This window comes from Oratosquilla oratoria, chromosome 18, assembly GCF_046742065.1.
Source record: "Oratosquilla oratoria isolate Oo_2021 chromosome 18, ASM4674206v1, whole genome shotgun sequence".
NCBI lineage: Eukaryota > Metazoa > Arthropoda > Malacostraca > Stomatopoda > Squillidae > Oratosquilla > Oratosquilla oratoria.
In genome coordinates, this window is record NC_134794.1 from 62,399,964 (window position 1) to 62,421,448 (window position 21,485).

General features: G+C 39.2%; 2 protein-coding genes across 7 annotated transcripts in view; one reads left to right on the forward strand and one right to left on the reverse strand.

Annotated features, from left to right (window-relative positions):
- Nucleotides 1-10,566, forward strand: part of LOC143035315 (testis-expressed protein 10 homolog) — a 38,325-nt gene extending 27,759 nt beyond the window's left edge. For all 6 annotated transcript variants that reach the window (XM_076202247.1, XM_076202252.1, XM_076202250.1 and 3 more), the window contains exons 8-11: nucleotides 1,145-1,397; nucleotides 1,579-1,813; nucleotides 6,613-6,767; nucleotides 10,442-10,566. In XM_076202247.1, coding sequence (XP_076058362.1) covers nucleotides 1,145-1,397; nucleotides 1,579-1,813; nucleotides 6,613-6,767; nucleotides 10,442-10,521 — 723 coding nt within the window. In that variant the 3' untranslated portion in view covers nucleotides 10,522-10,566. The remainder of the gene's footprint in view (nucleotides 1-1,144; nucleotides 1,398-1,578; nucleotides 1,814-6,612; nucleotides 6,768-10,441) is intronic.
- A 7,685-nt stretch (nucleotides 10,567-18,251) lies between these two features.
- Nucleotides 18,252-21,485, reverse strand: part of LOC143035317 (uncharacterized) — a 37,657-nt gene continuing 34,423 nt past the window's right edge. The window contains exon 7 of the mRNA XM_076202254.1: nucleotides 18,252-21,485. This exon is cut by the window's right edge and continues 849 nt beyond it. The gene's annotated coding sequence lies outside the window, so the exon portion shown is untranslated.

A 21,485-nucleotide genomic window follows, 5' to 3' on the forward strand; every position in this document is an offset into this window, starting at 1 on the left:
AAAGCATTAAGACAGTGGAATGCTCACAGCACCAAAATAAAAACAAGCCACTCGACCTATACATGAGGTATATGGAAAATTCCAGATTTGTTTTGCCAAAAATGGGGGGTCGACCTTTACACGAGATCAACCTATAGACGAGTATATACGGTAAGTGGAATTTTTAATTGCCAAGGCTAAAGATTTGTCACCCATCAGTGCTAGCCCTACCATTAACCCCCTCCCCTTCTGAAATGAGGATAATATATGTGTATTATCATATTACTATTAGCCCCCCCCAAAATTTGCTCAGCCCCCCCTTAGCCTCCCCAACTAAAAATTCCTGGCGCCACCGCTGCTCTCATCTTGGCACCTGCTGGATGACGGGTCATCCCTGCATGCTGTCCACTGCCCTGGGTCAGTGAAGATGGATTAGTAAAAGAAGTGTAAAAGGCAGAGGTGGATGGAGTGAACATGAGGGGCTGACCAAGAATGAGATGGATGGATGGGATAAAAGGGGCATTGGGAAAGAGAGGAATGTCTGTTGAGCAGGGAAGGGAGAAGATGAGGTAGGAGTGAGCAGAGAATGGTTGTGTATGGATGATGCTGTTATGCACGGAAGGGAGTGGGTGGGGGATCTTGGGGAGTGGTTTTGTGTGAATTACATTTTGTCGCAGCCTGAAGAGATTTCTCTCCATCTTCTCTTTTTCTGCATGAGGGGACGGAGAAGGTGTCGCCGATTAAATGAAGTGGGCTTGCTGTGAATGTGCTGTGTCTTGCTGCATTGCTCCTAACCCAGGGCAGTGGGTGATATGCAGGGATGAACTGTTATCCAGTAGGAGCCAAGAAAAGAAGAAGGGAAGGGTGGTGAATGTGATTGGAGTATATGGGATGAATTGGGTGGGAGTGGATTTATGTCTTTTGACTTTGACTATCTCCTTTGTATTATCCTTTTTATCTTCTTTTTCTTTTCTTTTTTTGGAGGAAGGAATTGCTTTTCCAGTAAGTTTTGTAGTAGTGCTGTAGCAAGTTATCGTAGATCCCTTTACTCTAATGATACCATTTACAGAATTTATTCTAATTAAGGTCAGACTATTTTATCAAGCTTGAACAACAGTGATAATGTAATTTTACTTACCAGTACTCATACAAAGGTTTGTTGCAGTGTAAGTGGTTGCAGGATCTCCTGACACCAGCATTCCAGCAGCGCGTTATGATTGCTTTCCCATACAGTCAACATTGTGATATCAGTATTGGGAAGAAGAACAAAAAAAGGAGATCTGTTCTAAAGGAGGATGAGGAAATGGAAAGATCTAGTGAAGAAGAATGTCATGAATTGAATGTATCACTACTTCACATGAACCTGCGTATTAATGGGCAGAAGTCCATTGACTCTTCCCTCATAAACTATGTACAGTGTGAGTCTATTTAAGTACCAAGGGCTTTTTCTGGGTCAGAAACAATGTAGCAAGACATAGCACATCTTGTGTGAGTATAATACGTAGATATATGTATATAATTTTTTTTTTTTTTTTTTTTTTTTTTTTTCCTGTGGATGTTACTTGTAGAAAATTCTTATATTTTTTCATTTCTTTTTAGCATTGTTAAGTGATCCAGCTAAAGATGGCCAGTATTCCATGTACCAAGTGGTGCTTATGGCCAAAACAATCCTTGGAGAGCTTTCCAAGTCATCCAACGACCAAGAGATATTGGAAGGCTTCTTGGCATCCATTCGGGAATGTTTTTGTCGCTTGCATTCTCTGAGTAAGGACAAGATGCAACTTTTAGAGCTTTTGGACATAGCTCTTGACATGAACCACAGGAGGTTGTGGAGGTAAGAGGAATGTATTAACCACTCCCATACGGTGACGCCTACGTAGGCGGCATGAGGAGCAAGTGGGTACTCGATGATGCCGACGTCGCCATCTTGATTATATTTATTGTAGTCGTACCTATGTAACTTCCATTCTCTCTAAACTGGCTTCATCATATTTTCTATGGTTATCAAAATACAGGGGTGAAAGAACGAACGATTGAGCACTGACTTTATTTTTTATAATGTGATTATTATGACGCAACATCGCACGTCAGGCATCTAATGCTGCCAGACGTGCGATGTGCCCCAGAGTGAAGAGGTTAAAATAGTGGTTTTTCGTTTTATGTCATTCTGCTTTTTCCAATTTTGTTCTTACCAGTCTTGCTGTATTGCTTCTGACCTGGACAGTAGACAGGGATGCCCTTCATTCAAAAGGAAATGGGATAAATGAGAAATGAGTGATGGATGGAAGTAGAATGGGTGCATGCCTTGTCTGGCTACCCTGATACATATTATATATATATATATATATATATATATATATATATATATATATATATATATATATATATATATCCTTGAAAGTGGCAGTTGCCGACACAATTGACGAGTTAAACACCATATGAGGACGGAGCCTTTATTTGTACGACGTGTCGATTATTACTTGTACTTGAAAAAGCTGTAATAAGCGAAACGTCGTACAAATAAAGGCTCCGTTCTCATATGGTGTTTAACTCGTCATATATATATATATATATATATATATATATATATATATATATATATATATATATATATATATGTATATATATATACACACATACACATACACACACTAAGGGCTTTTTCCCCCTTACAAGAGAGGTAGCCAAAGTCAAAAGACATAATTCCACTCTCGCCCATTTCATCTCCACCCACTCCACCCCCATTCACCACTACTCCCTCTCATCTTAGCTCCTTATGGATGACGGGTCATCCCCGCATATTGCCCTGGGTCAAAAGCAATGCAGCAAGACACAGCATATCCACAACAAGACCGTTTCTTTTAATCAGTGACTCCATCCCCTCATGCAGTAACATTGAAGATGGGGAGAAAATCATTTGGGCTGCGTCCAAATATCATTCACACATAACCACTCCTTAATCTCCCCTACATCCCCCGCCCATTCCCTTCCATGTATCACAGCATCATCTATTCTCACCCATTCTCCTCTCAACCCTATCTTCTGCCATCTCCCTTCCTTCCTCAACAGACATCCCCATCTTGCTCAATGCCCCTTTTACCCCATCTATTCATCTCATCCTCAGTCATCCCCTCATGTTCACTCCTTCCACCTCTGCCTTCCACACTTCTTTTACCAATCATTCTTTTCATGTGTCTGAACCATCTCAATATTCTTTCATCAATCCTATCTCCCATCTCCTTTTCCACCCCTGCTCTCCTCCCCAACCCCCTTGTTTCTCATTCTATCCAACCATGTAGCCTTACAAAACTTCTCAGACATTTCATCTCGAACACATTTAACCGTTCTTCTCTTATTTTCGATATCTCTGCCCCAAATGCCCCATATAGTGCTACAGGCACAATCACCCCTTCATAGTCTCCTTTTAGCATTCATTCATAAGAATGAAGGACACTGCAAGAGACCATAAGGCCTACATTAGGCAGTTCCATGTCCATTACCACCTGTCATCCCCATCCATAAAGTTATCTAACCGTTTCTTAAAACAACTGATAGTTTCAGCATTCACTACGTGGTTACTACTCGTAAGTCTATTCCATTCATTGACCACCCTATTAGTAAACCAATTCTTGCCTATTTCCTTCTTAAATCTAAATTTGTCCAGTTTAAATCCATTACTGTGAGTCCTGCCCTGTTGTCTTAATATGATGACCTTGTTTGCATAACCCTTGTTATGCAAACATGCTTTTGATCCACTTAAACATATCTATTATATCACCCCACACTCTGCGTCTTTCCAGAGGGTGTAAGTTAAGGTGCCTATGCCTCTTTTCATAAGGTAAATTTCTGAGCCCATGTATCATTTTGGTCACTCTCCTCTGTACTGATTCTAGTGAATTGATGTCCATTCTATAGGACAGAGACCAAAACTGTACTGCATAGTAAGGATGGGTCTAACTAACGCTAGATAGAGTTTAATAATTACCTCTGCACTTCTATTCATAACTGTCCTAGCAATGAAACCTAATGTTCTGTTAACTTTATTCCCGGTGCTAATGCACCGTTTCCTGGATTTAAGGCCAAGACGCACTAGAACTCCCAAGTCTCTCTCGCACACAGTTTTCTCTAAAAACATGTTATCTAAGCTATATCTATTTTTGGAGTTGTGTAGCCCTATGTTTAACACACTTCACTTTGAGATATTGAAGTTCATTTGTCATTTCACCATTTGAACAATTTGTTAAGATCTTCCTGCAGAATATCAGTGTTGTCTCATGACCTAATTAGATGTCCTATTTTAGTGTCCACAAACTTACTAACATTATTAATCCCATTGTCCAAATCATTTATGTACATAATGGACAATAAGGGACTCAAAACTGAGCCCTGGGGGACCCCACTAGAAACACTCCCCCACCTGGATTTTACACCATTTATGGTGACCCACTGTTTTCTGTCACTGATACAAGTTCTAATCCATTCAAACACTTTTCCTCCTATGCCATGGGCGTTGATTTTATTTAGTAATCTCTGGAGGGGCACCTTGTTGAACACTTTGATAAAGTCAAGGTAAATAACATCATAACTATCATTGTTATCTGACGCCTTATATACTTTAGTGTAAAAGGATAGAAGATTAGTCACACATGACTTAACCTTGTGTGTCACAAATCAAATTATGTCTCTCAATGTGTTCTCCGAGTCTATTAACTATTATAGATTCAAGCATTTTACTTATAACTGATTGGCCTGTAGTTGCATATAGACAATTTATCTCCCTTAGATGATACATCTCCCAAATGTCTATTTCTCATTACACATTTTAATCCTGCAAGGCACTTTCTTGCTTTTCTCACTCTACAGTCTAACTCTGCTCATCCCTTTACTGCCTCATGCAACCCCAAGTATCTAAAGCTATCCACTTCCTCCAGTCTCTCTCCTTTAATACTTCTAAATTTCTACCATCCTCTCCCCTTGTACATCTCACCTTACTTTTACCCACATTCACCTTCAACTTCCTCCTCTTGCACACCTTCCCAAACTGTGTCACCAACTTCCTTAATCCCCCTCTGACCCTGCCACTAGCGCTATGTCATGTAAGCTTGTGGCAGGTATTTAAAGTCACCAGACATTCTCACCTATGTTGCTAATTTAAATACACTTTGTAGATCCTACTCGATCTATGCTCACCTACTGACTGTCGACCCCCTGGCTCGCCTCTAGTTTTGTACCGGTAGAAATGTTGACATACCATTTCTGATGGGGGTTGACAGCTTTACAATCATTTTCATTTCAATCTGATAACAAGGAGCTTAGTCATTTATACATGCTATCATATATTTTTGTTATTGTTTTATAGTTGTTTCTTGTGATTTAATTTGTGTCTGTATTGGTTTAAGTACGGAGTATAATGTGTATGTTGGAATAAATGTTGTCAGGCCTCTGATCATATTCAGGCTTTGGTCATATGAATGGAGACTCTAGGGGATTTAAATGTATGTTTTGTTGTAGTTTTCCACAGGAAGTTAGAGGGAAGGTTACATAATACCTTCCTCCCCACAAGTGGTGACTCCCGTCACCTAGAATGATCAGTGGTGACTCCCGTCACCTAGAATGATCAGTGGTGACTCCCGTCACCTAGAATGATCAGTGGTGAGGGGGTTGCACAAGATCAATATATATATATATATATATATATATTGAAGTATGGAAGACAAATGAGTGGAAGGGCGGTGAGCTAAACACAGAGAACAGTTGGAGTTTTATTCACCGACATTTCGTCCTTACCAGGACATTCTCAAAGTACAGTCTCAGAAAATGAACAGCTTATATAATTCATCCTTTCTGTGTTCCTCTCCCTCCATACTCTCATCCATTCTCTACCCTTCTCATGTGACCCCGACCATGCTGCTTCTCCCTCCGTTCTCAATTGTCCTTTTTACCTCCTTGATAATTAGAGTGCCTGCTGGTCCTGCTAATTTTATAAACCCTTCCCTATGGTTGATGCAGGGGTGGGAAGTAATGTAGGTTGCCTCCACTTTTTTTCTTATCTTTTTCTCTAGACCTTTGTGGAGAGCACCTCTATCTTGTTCCAATCTGGAAGATAACCTCATTGGTCTAAATGAACTACTAGCGAGTTGGAGGTTCTGTGAGCTCTGACGTCATTTTTGTGTTCATATGTCCGCAGCTCCACTGATCTTCCCGTCTCCATAATATCCTAACGGACAACCACCACATGATATATTGTAGATCGTGCCTTTCTCCATACCTTTTTCCGATTTATTTTTATTCTTGAGGTCCTTCTATTCCCTCGCATCCTCCTTGTTCCACATACCATCTTTACACATCTTGTTACATCCTCTTTGAAACACCCCCTTTCTTCCTTCCTACCTCTACTTTATCGTGGTACACCCATTTAATGTAATACATTGCTCAGTTATGGAGTGCTGGAATTAAAATGCCACTAATTTGTATCTCTTTCTATTTCCTTGTATCTGGTAATGACTAATCTTTATGCAGTCATTATCCTAGGGGCTGGTTACACACCTACCCACCAGATTCACTCACCATTCTTTTATGATTTGTGATTACTCTCCATTCAAAGATAGAATGCTCATTTGTGTTTGTTTGCAGTCTCCCAGCAGTGGAGGGTTGGAGCAGTGATATTGTTAACGAGCTTAGTGCACAGCCAGCACGTTCAGAAATGATCTCTTGTGCTCTACAACTTCGACTCAGGAATGCTGCCAACATTAAACCTCTACTTCTTCGTAAGAATGAGTTCATAAAAGGTAAGAAATGACAGGTCAAGCCTTGCATAAATGAAGATTAGTTATAATTATTGTGGGGTATTGATAGCCACTTTGGGGTTGTAGGTTTTCCACTTGATTGAAACTTGTGACTATTATTATTGTGGAGTGGAAGGAGGTTTCTTCAAGGTTAATGTGGATGAAGGTGAAACTGGGAAGGGAGATGTGGGTTTTTCTAAGTGCATATGGGCCTTGTAGTGAGAACAGTGTAGAGGAAAGGGAGGCTTTTTGGATAGATTTAAATAAATGCATAGAGAGTTTAGGGAGAAATGTCAATGTAGTGGTATTGGGAGATCTTAACCCCTTCCATACGGTGCCGCATACGTAGGCGGCATGAGGAGCAAGTGGATACGCGAGGCTGCCATATCGGCGTCTTGATTATATTTATTGTAGTTGCCCCTGCGTAATGACATACTCTCTAAACTGTCTTCATCACATTTTCTATGGTTATCAAAATTCACGGGTGAAAGAGAGAACGATTGATATAAGCGGTGACTATATTTTATGATGCGAGTATTATTATGACACATCATACGTCTGGCAGCTAATGCTGCCCGTGAGATTTTGGCCCGTACTGAAGAGGTTAATGCTAGGATAAAAAATGAACCAATAGATGGAGTGGTTGGGAAGTGTGGAATTCCAGGAAAAAATTGTAGTGGAGAGTTGATGATGGAGATGTCTAGAAAGAAAGCTGATGATAACAAATACAGCATTTAGGAAGAAAGTCAAGCATAAGTACACATGGGAGAGGGTGGTGGATGGAAGGGTAGTTAATGGACTACATAGTGGCAACTAGAAGAATAGTAGGAAGAACTTTGGATGTACATGTTCTAAGGGGAGAGAGTGGGGGAATATCAGATCATTTTTTGTGGAAGGTAAGTTGAGAGTGGAGGATAGATGGAGAAAGAGGAAAAGGACAGAAGGTAGAGAGGTGCTTAAAGTAAACTGCTTAAATGAGAAAGAAAAGGAGAAGGAGTACAGGAGTGGGAGGGAGTGAAGGATAGAGTAGAACTAGGAGTGGAGGAGGAATGGGAATGGTTCAAGGAGGGAGTCATACAGTGTGCAAAGATGGTGTGTGGAACAAGGAGGATGGGAGAAAATAGAGGGAAGGGTAGTGAGTGGTGGGATGAGAAAGCAAAGAAGGGAAGAAGCAAGCATTCACAGATTGGTTACAAAATAGGATGAGAAAATCATATGAGGTACAAAGAAAAGAGAAGAAAAACTTAAGATAAAGAAAGCAAGGAGGAGAGCAGATGTAAAATGGGGTAAGAGTATGATAGAAACTTTTGAAAATAATAATATGTTTCGGAAAGAAATTAAGGGAGGACGAGGAGGCAAATCAAGTAGAGAAGAAAAGGTGTGTATGGAGAAATGATAATGGAAGAGAATGCAATAAGAGGAAGCTGGGCAGAGTATTTTAGGGAGTTGCTAAATGTGAAGGAGGATAGGGAGGGAAATGTAGTTGCAGTGGGAAGCACTAAGAAAATGACAGTGATGATTGAGGAAAATGGAGGAGAAATAAGGAAAAATGAGGTGAAGGCAGTTGTTAAGATGATGAGAGTAGGTAAAGCACCTGGGTTGGATGAGTGTCATGCGGAACATTTTAAAAAAGGTACAGTGATGGTGGACTGGCTGGTGAGTATATTTGATGTTTGTTTAAAAGAGGGTAGAGTACCAGAGGACTGGAGGAGTGCCTGTATAGTTCCACTTTACAAGAGAAAGGGAGACAAGTGTGAGTGTAGTAGTTTCAGAGGGATCGGTTTATAAAGTGTAGTTTGGAAGGCTTATGGGAGGATTTTGATTGAGAGGATTAGAACAGAGGGAGTAATTGGTGAGGAACTGTAGGTTTAGGAAGGGTGGGGGTTGCATGGATCAGATTTTTGTGGTAAGGCAGATATGTGAGAATGTTTTAGGAAAAGGTAAGGATGTTTTTTGGGCTTTTATGGATTTGGAAAAGGCTTATGACAGGGTAGACAGGAAGGCACTGTATTGCAGATATATGAGGTAGGAGGAAAGCTTTTAAGAGCAGTCAAGAGTTTTTACAAGAGTAGTAGAGCCTGTGTTAGAAACAGAAATGGAGATAGTGATTGGTTTGAGGTAAAGGTGGGACTTCGCCAGGGATGTGTAATGTAGCCTTGGCTGTTCAATTTATACATGGGTGGGGTGGTGCGAGAGGTAAACACAACAGTAATAGGTCAGGGATTGGAGATAGTTAACCACTTCAGTACAGTGATGCCACCAAGGTGTCATGAGGCGTAAGTGGGTACACAAAGATGCTGGCATCAGCAGCTTGATTATATTTTTGTAGTTGTACATGAGCAACCCCTAGATTCTGTGAACTAGTTTGATCATGTTTTCTGTGTTCATTATTACTCGGAGCAAAAGAAAATGAGTAATACAGCAGTGACTTTGTTTTATAATGTAAGTATTGTGATGCATCATACATTTGGCAGCCGATGCTGTGCACAAGAATTTGTCTTGTACTGAAGTGGTTAAAGAAAATGGAGAAAAGTGGTGTACTGAAGTGGTTAAATAAAATGGAGAAAAGTGCGAGACAAACCAGTTGTTTGCTGATGACACTGCGCTTGTGACAGGCTCAGAGGAGGGATTAAGGAGTTAGTGACAGAGTTTGGAAATGTGTGCAAAAGAAGGACATTAAAAATAAATGTGGGTAAATGTAAGGTGATGAGATGTACAAGGGGAGAATGTGGCAGCAAACTGGAAGTGAGTATTAAGGGAGAGAGAGTGGAGGAAGTGGATAGTTTGAGATACTTGGATGTGAATGTGGTGGGAAATGGAGGTGGAAGTAGAGTGTAGATTGAGAGAAGCAAGTAAATGCCTTGGTGGATTAACAAGTGTAATGAGGAATAGACATTTGGGAATGGATGCTAAGAGGAGTGATTGTGCCAACAGCACTGTATGGGGCAGAAACATGGAGCATAAGAGAAGAGTTTCAGTGTGAGATGAAATGCCTGAGAAGTATGGTAGGGGTTAGTAGGTTGGATAAAGTGAGAAATGAGGAGAACAGGGGTGGAAAGGGAGTTGGGAAACAGGGTTGATGAAAGAGTACTGGGATGGTTTGGACACACGGAGTGAGTGAAGAAAGATTAGTAAAAGAGGTGTGGAAGGCAGAGGTGGAAGGAGTGAACATGAGGGGGTGACCAAGGATGAGATGGATGGATGGGTTAAAAGGGGCATTTGGGAAAGTGGGGAATGTCTGTTGAGGAAGGGAGAATACAGAAAATAGGGGTGAGTGGAGAATGGTTGTATATAGATGATGCATAGGAATGGGGGGGGGGGCAGTGAGAGAGCATGTGTGAATGATATTTTGATGCAGCCCGGAGGGATTTCTCCCCGTCTTCTCTTTTTCTGCATGAAGGGATGGAGAGGGGGGGTTGCCGATTAAATGAAGAGGCCTTGCTGTGTTGTGTCTTGCTACATTGCTACCCAGGGTAGTGGGTGAGATGCAGGGATGACCCATCATCCAGGAGGAGCCAAGAAAAGAGAAAGGGAGGGGTGGTGAATGGGAGTGTAGTATATGGGGATGAAATGGGTGGGAGTGGATTTGCTTCTGACTTTAACTGCCTCCCTTGTAAGGGGGAAAAAGCTGTTGGTATATGTATAGTTTATCAAGTAATGTATCTACTCTTCTACAGGTAACCTAACAAGTCGTGGTGTGTTGGGCATGGATGAAACACAGCTTGAAACTGCTCTTAATCGGCTTCTGTCTGTGTAACATATCTACTTTGTTATTGTTCTTTTGATTAAAGCTTACCTTGAAGTTTTAATGTATTATTCATTCTTTCACAATACAATTGTTAGTAAACGAGAAATGACTTGATTTTTTAAAATCAGATGATTTTACTAAGGATGTTTTTCAACTTAATACTATCACCAATACAGTAAGGTGGCAAGGTATAGGAGTAAATACCTATCTAAAAAGAAGTCATGAGAGGACAGTGCCTTTGTTAATATGATGTTTCAATTGTTGCAGCATCATATCTGATGTGTACCACACCTTTGTACTTGATGAAGCACAAGCAAAATGTTATACCACGTCCTCTCATGGTGTTTCTTTAAATAGAATTGTTGGTAACTTCTAATTACATATGAGTAAAGACCTCTCAATATGGCCAGGCCACAAAATATCTCTCTTGAAATCTTCCCCCCATGCCTTTCTCTTACTAAATTAACTCTTGGAAGGCACAATTATGCCCCATGTAATGTGCTGGGAATACATAGGCAATATTCTTGCCAATCCTAACTCCAGTCCTACCTATTGTGTTAAAGATGAGGTGGAAACATCAGGTGGTAAAAAGAGATAAAAAAGAATATTTTCTTACAAAAAAGCAAATTCCTTAAAGAACATCTCATGAATGTGGTAGGAGTCTGAGTGCAAGAAAAGGTGTATGGAAGTATATAAAAAGAGAAAGTTGTTTATATATGAAGGAAGGATAAGAAATTATATCAAAGATTACAAGTGAAGATGACATTTGGCATCTATACACAGCCATGCAAGAATCACGTCCCCTCTACATGTCTTCAATCACCTTTACCCAGAGTTGCTCTTAAAGACCTGATACACTGTGCACTGTACCCTTGATAACTTTCACTATACACAACATCCCCTTCCCTGAGTGATTTATGAACCCACTTGCATGCTATTGCTGGTTATCTGGGAGTTGTGGGACTCTTCCAAAACCAGGACCAAAGGACTGACCGACAACTTCCTCTGTTTTCCCACATATAAAAGGAAAGTAACCAAGTTAGCATCTTGTGAAAAAAATTTGGTTGGGAACCAGTCATCCAGACCCAGACACACCTATTGAAATGGGACAAGAGAGAAACAAGACGACACGAAAAGAAACTAAAGAGTTACAGAAGAGACCTGAAAAAGAATAGTTTCCCACACAGAGTGATCAATGTCTGGAACAAATTGAACAGTGAATGCCAGAACTATACACAATTTCAAGAACAAACTGGACATGGAGAGATACAAAAATGGGTCACAACAAGCATAGCTCCCATCCCATAAAATACAACTAGGTAGGTACACACACACAGAATACGTACAACAAAAAATGGAAAGAACATACATAAAAAGCTGGTACAACAAAAGGTGTAGTGAGGCTAAGGATAAAAAGAGACAGCTTGGAAGAAATGGAAGAGACAAGAAAACAAGCAAATGGCAAATGTACATCAAACTAAGAAATGAGTGTAAAAATACACAGAGATGAAAAGAGAAACTGTAGAAAAATGAAAGAACCCAAATTATTTTACATATGTAAATGGCCAACTGAAGAACAAACAAGAAATAGAAAAGCTGCACCAAGGTAAACATGAATATTGACGAGTTAAACACCACATGAGGACGGAGCCATTATTTGTACGACGTTTCGCTTATTACAGCTTTTTCAAGTACAAGTCGAGATACATATGCTTGAGATTTAATAAGGGGAAAAGAGGGAATGGGGAGAGAAAAAGAAAAATAGGGGAATTGAACACTGGGAAAGGTTGAGAATGCTGGCCCAAACGTCCGTGGGTGAAATGTTCACAAAGGGTGGTTTAATCTCAAGCATATGTATCTCAACTTGTACTTGAAAAAGCTGTAATAAGCGAAACGTCATACAAATAAAGGTTCCGTCCTCATATGGTGTTTAAATCATCAATCTTGTCGGCAACTGCCACTTTTGTGAAAACATGAATATACAGAACTGGAAATGGCTGAAATTATGAACCATTTCAAATTAGTATTCACAATAGAAAACTCGCCTAACTGTGAGGAAATAGAGAGAGATCCCCCTCAATGAAAAAATAATTGTAACACAAAAGGAAATCAGCGACCAAATCAAAACACTTGACGTCAGAAAATCACATGGTCCAGACGGAATTGCAAATTGGATACTGAAAGAATGCACAGAAGAATTAACAGACAAAATGTACAATATAATTAAATTCTCACTTAAAGAAGGAAAAGTGCCACAAGACTGGAAGAAGGCAAACATTGTACCAATGTATAAGGGAGGAAACAAGGAAGACCCATCAAATTACAGACCGGTTTCCCTGACAAGCACAGTAGCAAAATTTTGCAAAAATGTCGTAAAAAATTGATGGGTTAAGCATTTGGGAGAGATGGTTGGGCAGACTGTGCCTTTGTGGACCTACAAAAGTCATTTGATAAGGTACCTCATATTAAACTAATAAGGAAGATAGAATCAAATAGGTGACATCAGAGGAAAATTATTGGAATGGATGAAAGGCTTCCTGACTGGGAGGAAAATGAGAGTAGTAATTAGAGACAAATTTTCAAATTGGGAAGAAATAATAAGTGGTGTCCCGCAGGGATGAGCACTGGCCCTGATCATGTTTGCTATATACATAAATGACATGGACGAAGGAGTAGTATTACAGGTAAACGTCGACTTACGATGGCCGCGACTTACGATTGTTCGACTTTACGATGACGACGACGACGACGAAATGATATATTTAACCCCTTCCATACGGTGCCGCACACGTAAGCGTCATGAGGAGCAAGTGGATTCGCGAGGCTGCCATATCGGCGTCTTGATTATATTTATTGTAGTCGCCCCTGTGTTTTTACATTCTCTCAAATGTGCCCTGAATCCCATTCTCTGTGGTTTTCAAAATTCGCGGGTGAAAGAGAGAACGATCGATATAAGCAGTGACTATATTTTATGATGCGAGTATTATTACGACACGTCGTACGGCTGGCATTGGCTGCTGCCCGCGAGATTTAAGCCGTACTGAAAATACATATTATAGTGTTTGAATATGGTAAAAAGGATAAAAATAATTAAATAAACTACTGTACATGTTTAATAGGCTATATTCAGTATCTCTGGTGGTTAATATACAGGTAGGCTAGGTACAGTGACCACGGAACAGTGATACACAAATTGGGGATCGACTTACGATGAAATCGTCTTACGATGGATCTATCGAAACCTAATGCCATCGTAAGTCGACGTTTACCTGTATATGAATTTCTTTGTAGACGACGCAAAAATACTAAAGTAAAAACAGGATTGGAACTCATTACAACAAGACTTGGACAAGATCTGGAAATGGACTCAAAAGTGGGAAGTGAAATTCAATATCAAGAAATTTAGTATAATGGAATTTGGAAAAAGTAAAAACAGAATATCGAGAGATTATAAAATTGGTGAAGAGGTAAAAAAAGTAAACTCTGAAAAAGACCTTGGAGTGATGATCAGCAAAGACATGACACCGGATAAGCATATTAATAAAATAGTCGGAGAAACCTATAATTTATTGAGGTCAATAAAAGTGGCATTTGCCTATTTGGACGAGGAAATGATAAAAAAAAAAAATCAACTACGCTAATAAGACCAAAACTTGAGTATGCAGCAACACTGTGGGCACCCAGTACCAAAAATATAAAGAAGTTAGAAAGAATACAAAGAGCAACAACAAAACTGGCACCAACTCTTTCCAAAATGACATATGAACAAAGACTGTCCAAATTAGAATGACCAACTCTGGAACAAAGAAGGGAAAGACGAGACTTACTATCTATAGAATTATGAAGGGAATGGAAATCTTAGATAAGAATGACTTATTGAAATGGGACAATGGAAAAACAAGAGGACACGAAAAAAATAAAATAAAATAAATAATTACAGAAGAGATCTGAAAAAAATAGCTTCCCACAGATAGATACTTGGAACAAATTGGACAAAGAAACAGTGTGTGCAAACACTATTCAAGATTTTAAGAAAAAACTTGATGCTGAGAGATACAAAGGCAGGTCACCACGAGCATAGCTCCTTTCCCATATAATACAACTAGGTAAATATACACAGAGAAGATCATGTACCACAAAAATGATGTTTTTACTCAAGACTCTAGACATAATACAAGGGACAGATGGGCTGATTATGCATTCCTAGATCTACAAAAAGCTTTTAATAAAGTCCCTCACAAAAAAATATTAAGAAAATAGGAAACCATAGGGATACAAGGAAAACTACTTAAATGGATGAAGGACTTTCTGCATGGAAGAAAAATGAGAGTAGAGCTCATATATAAGAGTTCTACTTGGGAGGTAGTGGAGTTCCACAAGGATCAGTATTAGCTCCAATAATGTTTGCTATCCATGTGAATGATATGGATAAGGGTGTGGAATGTTACATGAACTTCTTTACAGATGATGCAAAATTGTTAAAGTGAGTATTGAAACAGACTGTGATTTACAAAAGAGATCTGAACAGGGTTTGGGAATGGAGTCGGAAATAGGAAGTGGACTTCAACATAAAGAAATATAATGGAATTTGGAAAAAGTTAAAAAAGGATATCAAGACAATATAAAATTGGTGAAAAGTAATGAAAGCAGGATCTGAAAAACCTGGGAGTGATCATTACAAAAAATGTCCTCTGACAAGCATAGAAACAAAATTGTTGGCAAAATCTAAACTTGCTAAGATCAATAAAAGTGGCTTTTACTTGGATGAAGAAATGGTAAAGAAAATATCAGTCACACTTATACAGCCCAAATTGGAGTATGCAGCAACACTATGGTCACCCAATACTAAAAAGAATATAAAGAAAATTGAGAGAATCCACAGCAACTACAGAGATGGCCCCAGCACTATCAAAACTGTCATATGAAGAAAGATTGTCAAAACTAGAACTACCAACTCTGGAACAAAGAAGAGAAAGAGGTGACTTGTTGACCACCTACAGAATTATGAAAGGTGTAGAAGTCCTTGATAGAGACGACTTACTAAACTGCGATAAGAGAGACATGAGGACATGGAAAGAAACTCAAAAAGATCAGTTATAGAAGAGACATGGAGAAAAAAATAATAATAATAATCCCCAGTGGTGGACATATGGGACATACATGAAACTATAGTGTGTGCAAAAACAATACAAGAATTTAAGAGCAAATTATTGCAAGATACAGAGACAGGACACCACGAGCATAGCTCCCCTTCCCGTAAGATACTAGGTAAATATATCCTTATGCCCTGTGATGTACTACCTACCTCATGAATGGAAGAGATCAATCAATCCATTGCCTTATGGCTCTTTAGGAGACCCATGACTCTCGGATAACTATTGTAAAGCCTCAGCCCAGGCTCACACTGCAGCAAGCCAATCATCCTTCAGCATGGCCCCACACTGCAGTCAGCCAACCAAATCCTTACTTGTATACAAAATCCTTGCATACGCAAAAGTAACAATCACCTCTCAATGACTATGAGTGAGCTTCTGATTGGGTGACCACACTTCTGGCTGAGCTTCATGTTTTGTATACCCAAAAAACCATTCTGATTTGCTTAATCATTTGATGGACACTTAACTCATCACACTGGAAATTGCTGAAATTATGAACCACTTCAGATCAGTATTCACAATAGAAAACTTGCCTAACAGTGTAGATAGAGAGAATTATCCCCAGCAATGAAAGAAATAAACGTAACAAAAAGAAATCGGTGATCAAATTAAAACCTTTGATGTCAGAAAATCACATGGCCCAGACGGGATTGCAAACTGGATACTGAAGGAATGTATGGAAGAATTAACTGACAAAATATATAATTAAATCCTCACTTAAAGAAGGAAAAGTACCATTGGACTGGAAAAAGGCAAACATTGTTCCAATTTATAAGGGAGGTGATAAAGAAGATCCATCTAACTACAGACCGGTCTCACTAACAAGCACAATAGCAAAAATTTGTGAAAGAGTTGTCAAAAACAGATGGGTTAATACCTGGAAGAAAAATCTATACTGAACCCAAATCAATTTGGATTCAGACAAGGGAGATCATGTACAACAAATCTGATCTGCTTTTACTCAAGATTAGTAGACATAATAGAAGAAAGAGATGGATGGGCGGACTGTGCTTTTCTGGACCTGCAAAAGGCATTCGATAAGGTACCTCTTAAGAAATTAATAAATAAGATAGAATCAGAGGAAAATTATTGGAATGGATGGAAGACTTCCTGATTGGGAGGAAAATGAGAGTTGTAATTGGAGAAAAATTCTCCAACTGGGAAGAAGTAAAAAGCGGTGTCCCGCAAGGATCGGTACTGGCCCCGATCATGTTCGCCGTATACATTAATGACATGAATGAAGGCGTGGAGTGCTATATGAATTTTTTTGCAGGTGATGCAAAATTACTTAAAAAGGTAAAAACGGAAGAGGACTGCAACTCATTGCAACAAGATCTGGACACGATATGGAATTGAACTCAAAAGTGGGAAGTGAAATTTAATATAAAGAAATGCAGTAAAATGGAATTTGGAAAGAGTAAAAACAGAATATCAAAAGAATACAGAATTGAAGAAAAAATAAAAAAGCAAACTCTGAAAAAGATCTCGGAGTGATGATTGGAAAGGACATGAAACCTGATAAGCATATAAATAAAATATTCGGAGAAACCTACAACTTATTGAGGTCAGTCAAAGTGGCATTTACTTATATGGATGAAGAAATGATAAAGAAAATACTAACTACACTAATAAGACCAAAACTTGAGTACGCAGCATCACTTTGGACACCCAGCACCAAAAAGAATATTAAGAAACTAGAAAGATTACAAAGAGCGACAACCAAACTAGCACCGACTCTCGCCGAACTAACATATGAGCAAAGACTATCCAAACTGAACCTACCAACACTGGAACAAAGAAGAGAAAGAGGAGATTTGCTGACTATCTACAGAATAATGAAAGGAATGGAAGTTTTAGACAGGAACGACCTGTTAGTGTGGGACAACTGTAAAACGAGACATGGAAAAAAACTGAAAAAAGATAGCTATAGAAAAAACTTGAAAAGGAACAGTTTCCCACACAGAGCGATTAATACATGGAACAAATTAGACAAAACAGTATGTGCAAACACTATACAAGATTTTAAGATAAAACTTGATGCGGAGAGATACAAAGACGGGTCACCACGAGCATAGCTCCCCTCCCGTATATTACAACTAGGTAAATACTGCGCTTCGAGTCGTTACTCCAACTCTCATGGGCAGGGAGTTGGGGGGGTGTGTGCGTGTAAGGTCATAGCATCACCCATAGATTGGTCATACAAGCTCTGAGCTCTCTTCCAGGAGGGAAATAGCTGTCGACCACGAGTCCAACATGTGATCCAAAGACCAAGGTGAATATTATCAACAGCCACTGGATTGGCCCATCATCAATTGGGGGTATATACCAGGGAGTACATTGCTCAACTCACACACTGGCATCAGTCCACACAGTCTCTCCAAACAAGCTCTCATGTATATGGGCATATGACACCTTTCTCATGTCTCCCAAGGATATTGTGTTGTTGTCTAAGAGTGAGGGGGAGGAAGAGGAGAAAAGGATCAAGCTCTCAATGGTAAGTGATGAGCAGACAAAATCCTTTCATATAATAAAAGGAAAGAAAACTCCATATCTTCACTTGAGGTTACAAAATGAAAGACAACATATTACTTTGATATATTGTTAACTGCTTCACATTTTACAAGCATTAATATTAAAATAAATCCCAATTAACTCAAAAATATGGGTTTGTGCAAATTATTTCAATGTATAATTAACAGTTATTTTATTTACCATGGAATGCAATAAAGGAAAATCATTTGGGGACCAATTGGTCCATATTTAAACAGAACTGTCTGTGACATTAATGAAACCAACAAAACTCCATGTAATGAAACAAAATGTAACAAAACAATAATTACGTAACTCGTACATAAACATCTAAACATTCACATGTAACCTGAGGGACCAGAGACACAATCATCCAAGCCCGTCAACTATGCCTCTAACATAAACTTCAGAATTCTGGATAACAGTACACATTGTCCTTCAGCTATATATCAGGCAGATTCTTGCTTGGTGCAACTCAAGGCATGAGAACCCTTTCAATCTTTGGTCCACAACACAATTGAATCACATCATGTAGCATTAAGCAGTACAAAATGTACAGTCTGACACCAACATAAAACCTGACTAGTTGAACACATACAGGGCACCAAGAGCATTTACAGTACCTCTGGCCCTCATATAAACACATAAATAAACATTCAAGTGAGGCACTCTAACCCTTTACTGATATTTTAGCATATCACCAAGAGCTGCCAGAAGTATATTTAATTTTTTTTCACAAGATACTGTCATTAACAAGGAAACCAATACACTGACATACAAATTTCAATTCAAATATGGAATGCCTTCATTTTCATTTAGAAAGGTAATTTACCCTAACCATATTGCCCAACTAAAGACAGATAATCTTACACATTTGTCAGGTATATCTTCAGGTCTTTCAAGACTGCCATCTTTCATATCCATAAAAGTTACCCGACTTTAGCAATAATCCTGTAAAAGTATGTCGGCATTGCTCAATGGCTTTAAGGTAAAACTGCAACTTCTAAATAGTTGTGACTGACACCATGACAGTAAAGCATTTGCCATCAGATACTGGTTGCAAGAGAAATCTGTCTATACAGTACAAGTATCTTGAATTTTGACTTGATCACTTTACTTTGGCCATAATTTCAACAAACTGACACTTCTGAAAAGTGCCCACTACAAAACAAATCAACCACTAAAAATAAAATATCTGGATTATGAGGTAAAGTTGTCCAAATGTTTACATTGGTACCTAGCATCTTCAACAGTTACACTATTGATCCTAGTTCAAACTTGAGAACAACTATTGAGGAAGAACCTAGGACTGAAGTCTTGGTAACTTGAAACTTCCATCCCAAGACCTGCCCCTATACAAAGTTCCTCTGGTTGTAGCCAGAATGAAGAACTTTATAATTTTTTTTCACTGTGATTATGTCATATGTCAACAAAGGAGTTCAATGTTACAATGGCCAATAGTAAGTAGAATTCTTTTTCCCAAATATACATACTTATGTACTTCATTCTAGCTCAGGCCATCATATAAATCTTTTTGTACTTTATTCTGGTTCATTTTTTTTCCCTCCCCCACTGAAAGTGCCGACGGTCATTGAAATCTGTTATTTATTTATTTTTTTTTTCTCATAATTTACAGTTGTTCTCACCAGACTCCAGTTAAGCATAATTCAAGTCTGGCAAAATAACTGAGAAGCAAGAGTGGAAGTTATTGGTAAGTTAAGTTTCATTCTAGATGTTGCTGGGCACTTTTATTCAGCTGAATAGAACCCTTTATCGTACAAGTTACCTAGAAAATTACCAACAGAAAACCCACAACCCCACAGTAACGGGAGAAGGCATGAAACAGGAGGTACAAATGGGCTTTGTAAGAGTTCCACTACACTCGTTACTCATGACCAGATTACAGCTTTATCATTTGAATATGGCCTCCAAGGTGAACCTGGGAACTTAGGATGTGTTCACAAGACAAATACAACAAGCTGCATGTAATGTGGACGGCCATCTTCCCACATCATTTAATAACATCAAGCCCTAGTGAACTTTACCTATCTCTCAAATTGACAATGGGTACCTTTATGTGGTGCTCTTGGGAGACTGAAATCAAGAGGAAATTCCTCCCCTTGCCCATTACCTTCAAAACCAATGAACACCCTTCATATCCACATGGAGCTGCTGCCAACACTCAGTCTCTTGATCAGGCCAAAGAACGCCATCAATTTTGACCACATCTCTTCCACTTTTTTCACATACAGAGAGCTACTAACTAAAGACTGCTCCTCCTTCTACTCCTACAAACTGGTGACACAAAAACACTCCTGAACTAATACAATACGAAGAACAGTCCAATATTTCTTCCCAGAGATCTGTGGAAGGGCCTGAGGACCATTGCTAATCACTGGAGAGGCAGTGAGTTTCCAGTCAATGAAATTCAAAGAAACAATTATCAGCCACCAATTGGCCCTTCCACAGACCTCTCTTGGTGTTGTATTTGTGTGAGGTATTTCTCCGTTACCAGCTTATATGATACAAGAGGGAGCAGTCGCTGGTCATCAGCGTACCTTAAGAGAAAAGGTAGAGGAAGTATAATCAAATTTGATTGAGATTGACCTGGTCCACAACCCAAGTGTCCGCTCATTGGGGCTGCATCTCCAGATGAAGGTGAAGATGTCAGGATTCGTAGACAACAGGGAGACAATCCTCTTTGATGTCTGTATCACAGGACCACTACATGTTAGTTCTCCTCATAGTTTCTGATGATAGGATAAAACAACACATTCATGAGAACAAAGGGGCAAGACTATGAACCAAACAACTATTTTAGCAGAAATCAAAATGCAAAATTTTATGTTAGCATGATTTGAGGATGTATCATTTTTACATCCTTGAATCAAATTAACATAAAATGACCCATCATCCATGTGGAGCCAAGAAAGGGGGGAGGGAGGGGTGGTGAATGGGAGTGGAGTATGCGGGGATGAAATGGGTGGGAGTGGATTTATGCCTTTGACTTTGGCTACCTCCCTTGTTAAGGGGGAAGAAGCCATTGGTATGTGTATGATTCAAGAAATTATGTGCATCTTATTAACCCCACCCCCTGGGTATCTTTTTGTCCCTGTTAACACAAGACAAAGAGCTTCTGCAGTTCTCAATAAATCTGAACCACCTTTGTCCAGGTTCTCATCTATCTTAAATCAGTCTGACATTGACCATAACAAAATCTGGAGTGTATGCTACATTTTCCTACCAAAACAACTTTGTTTGCTCATTTACAAATCAGGAATCCCCATG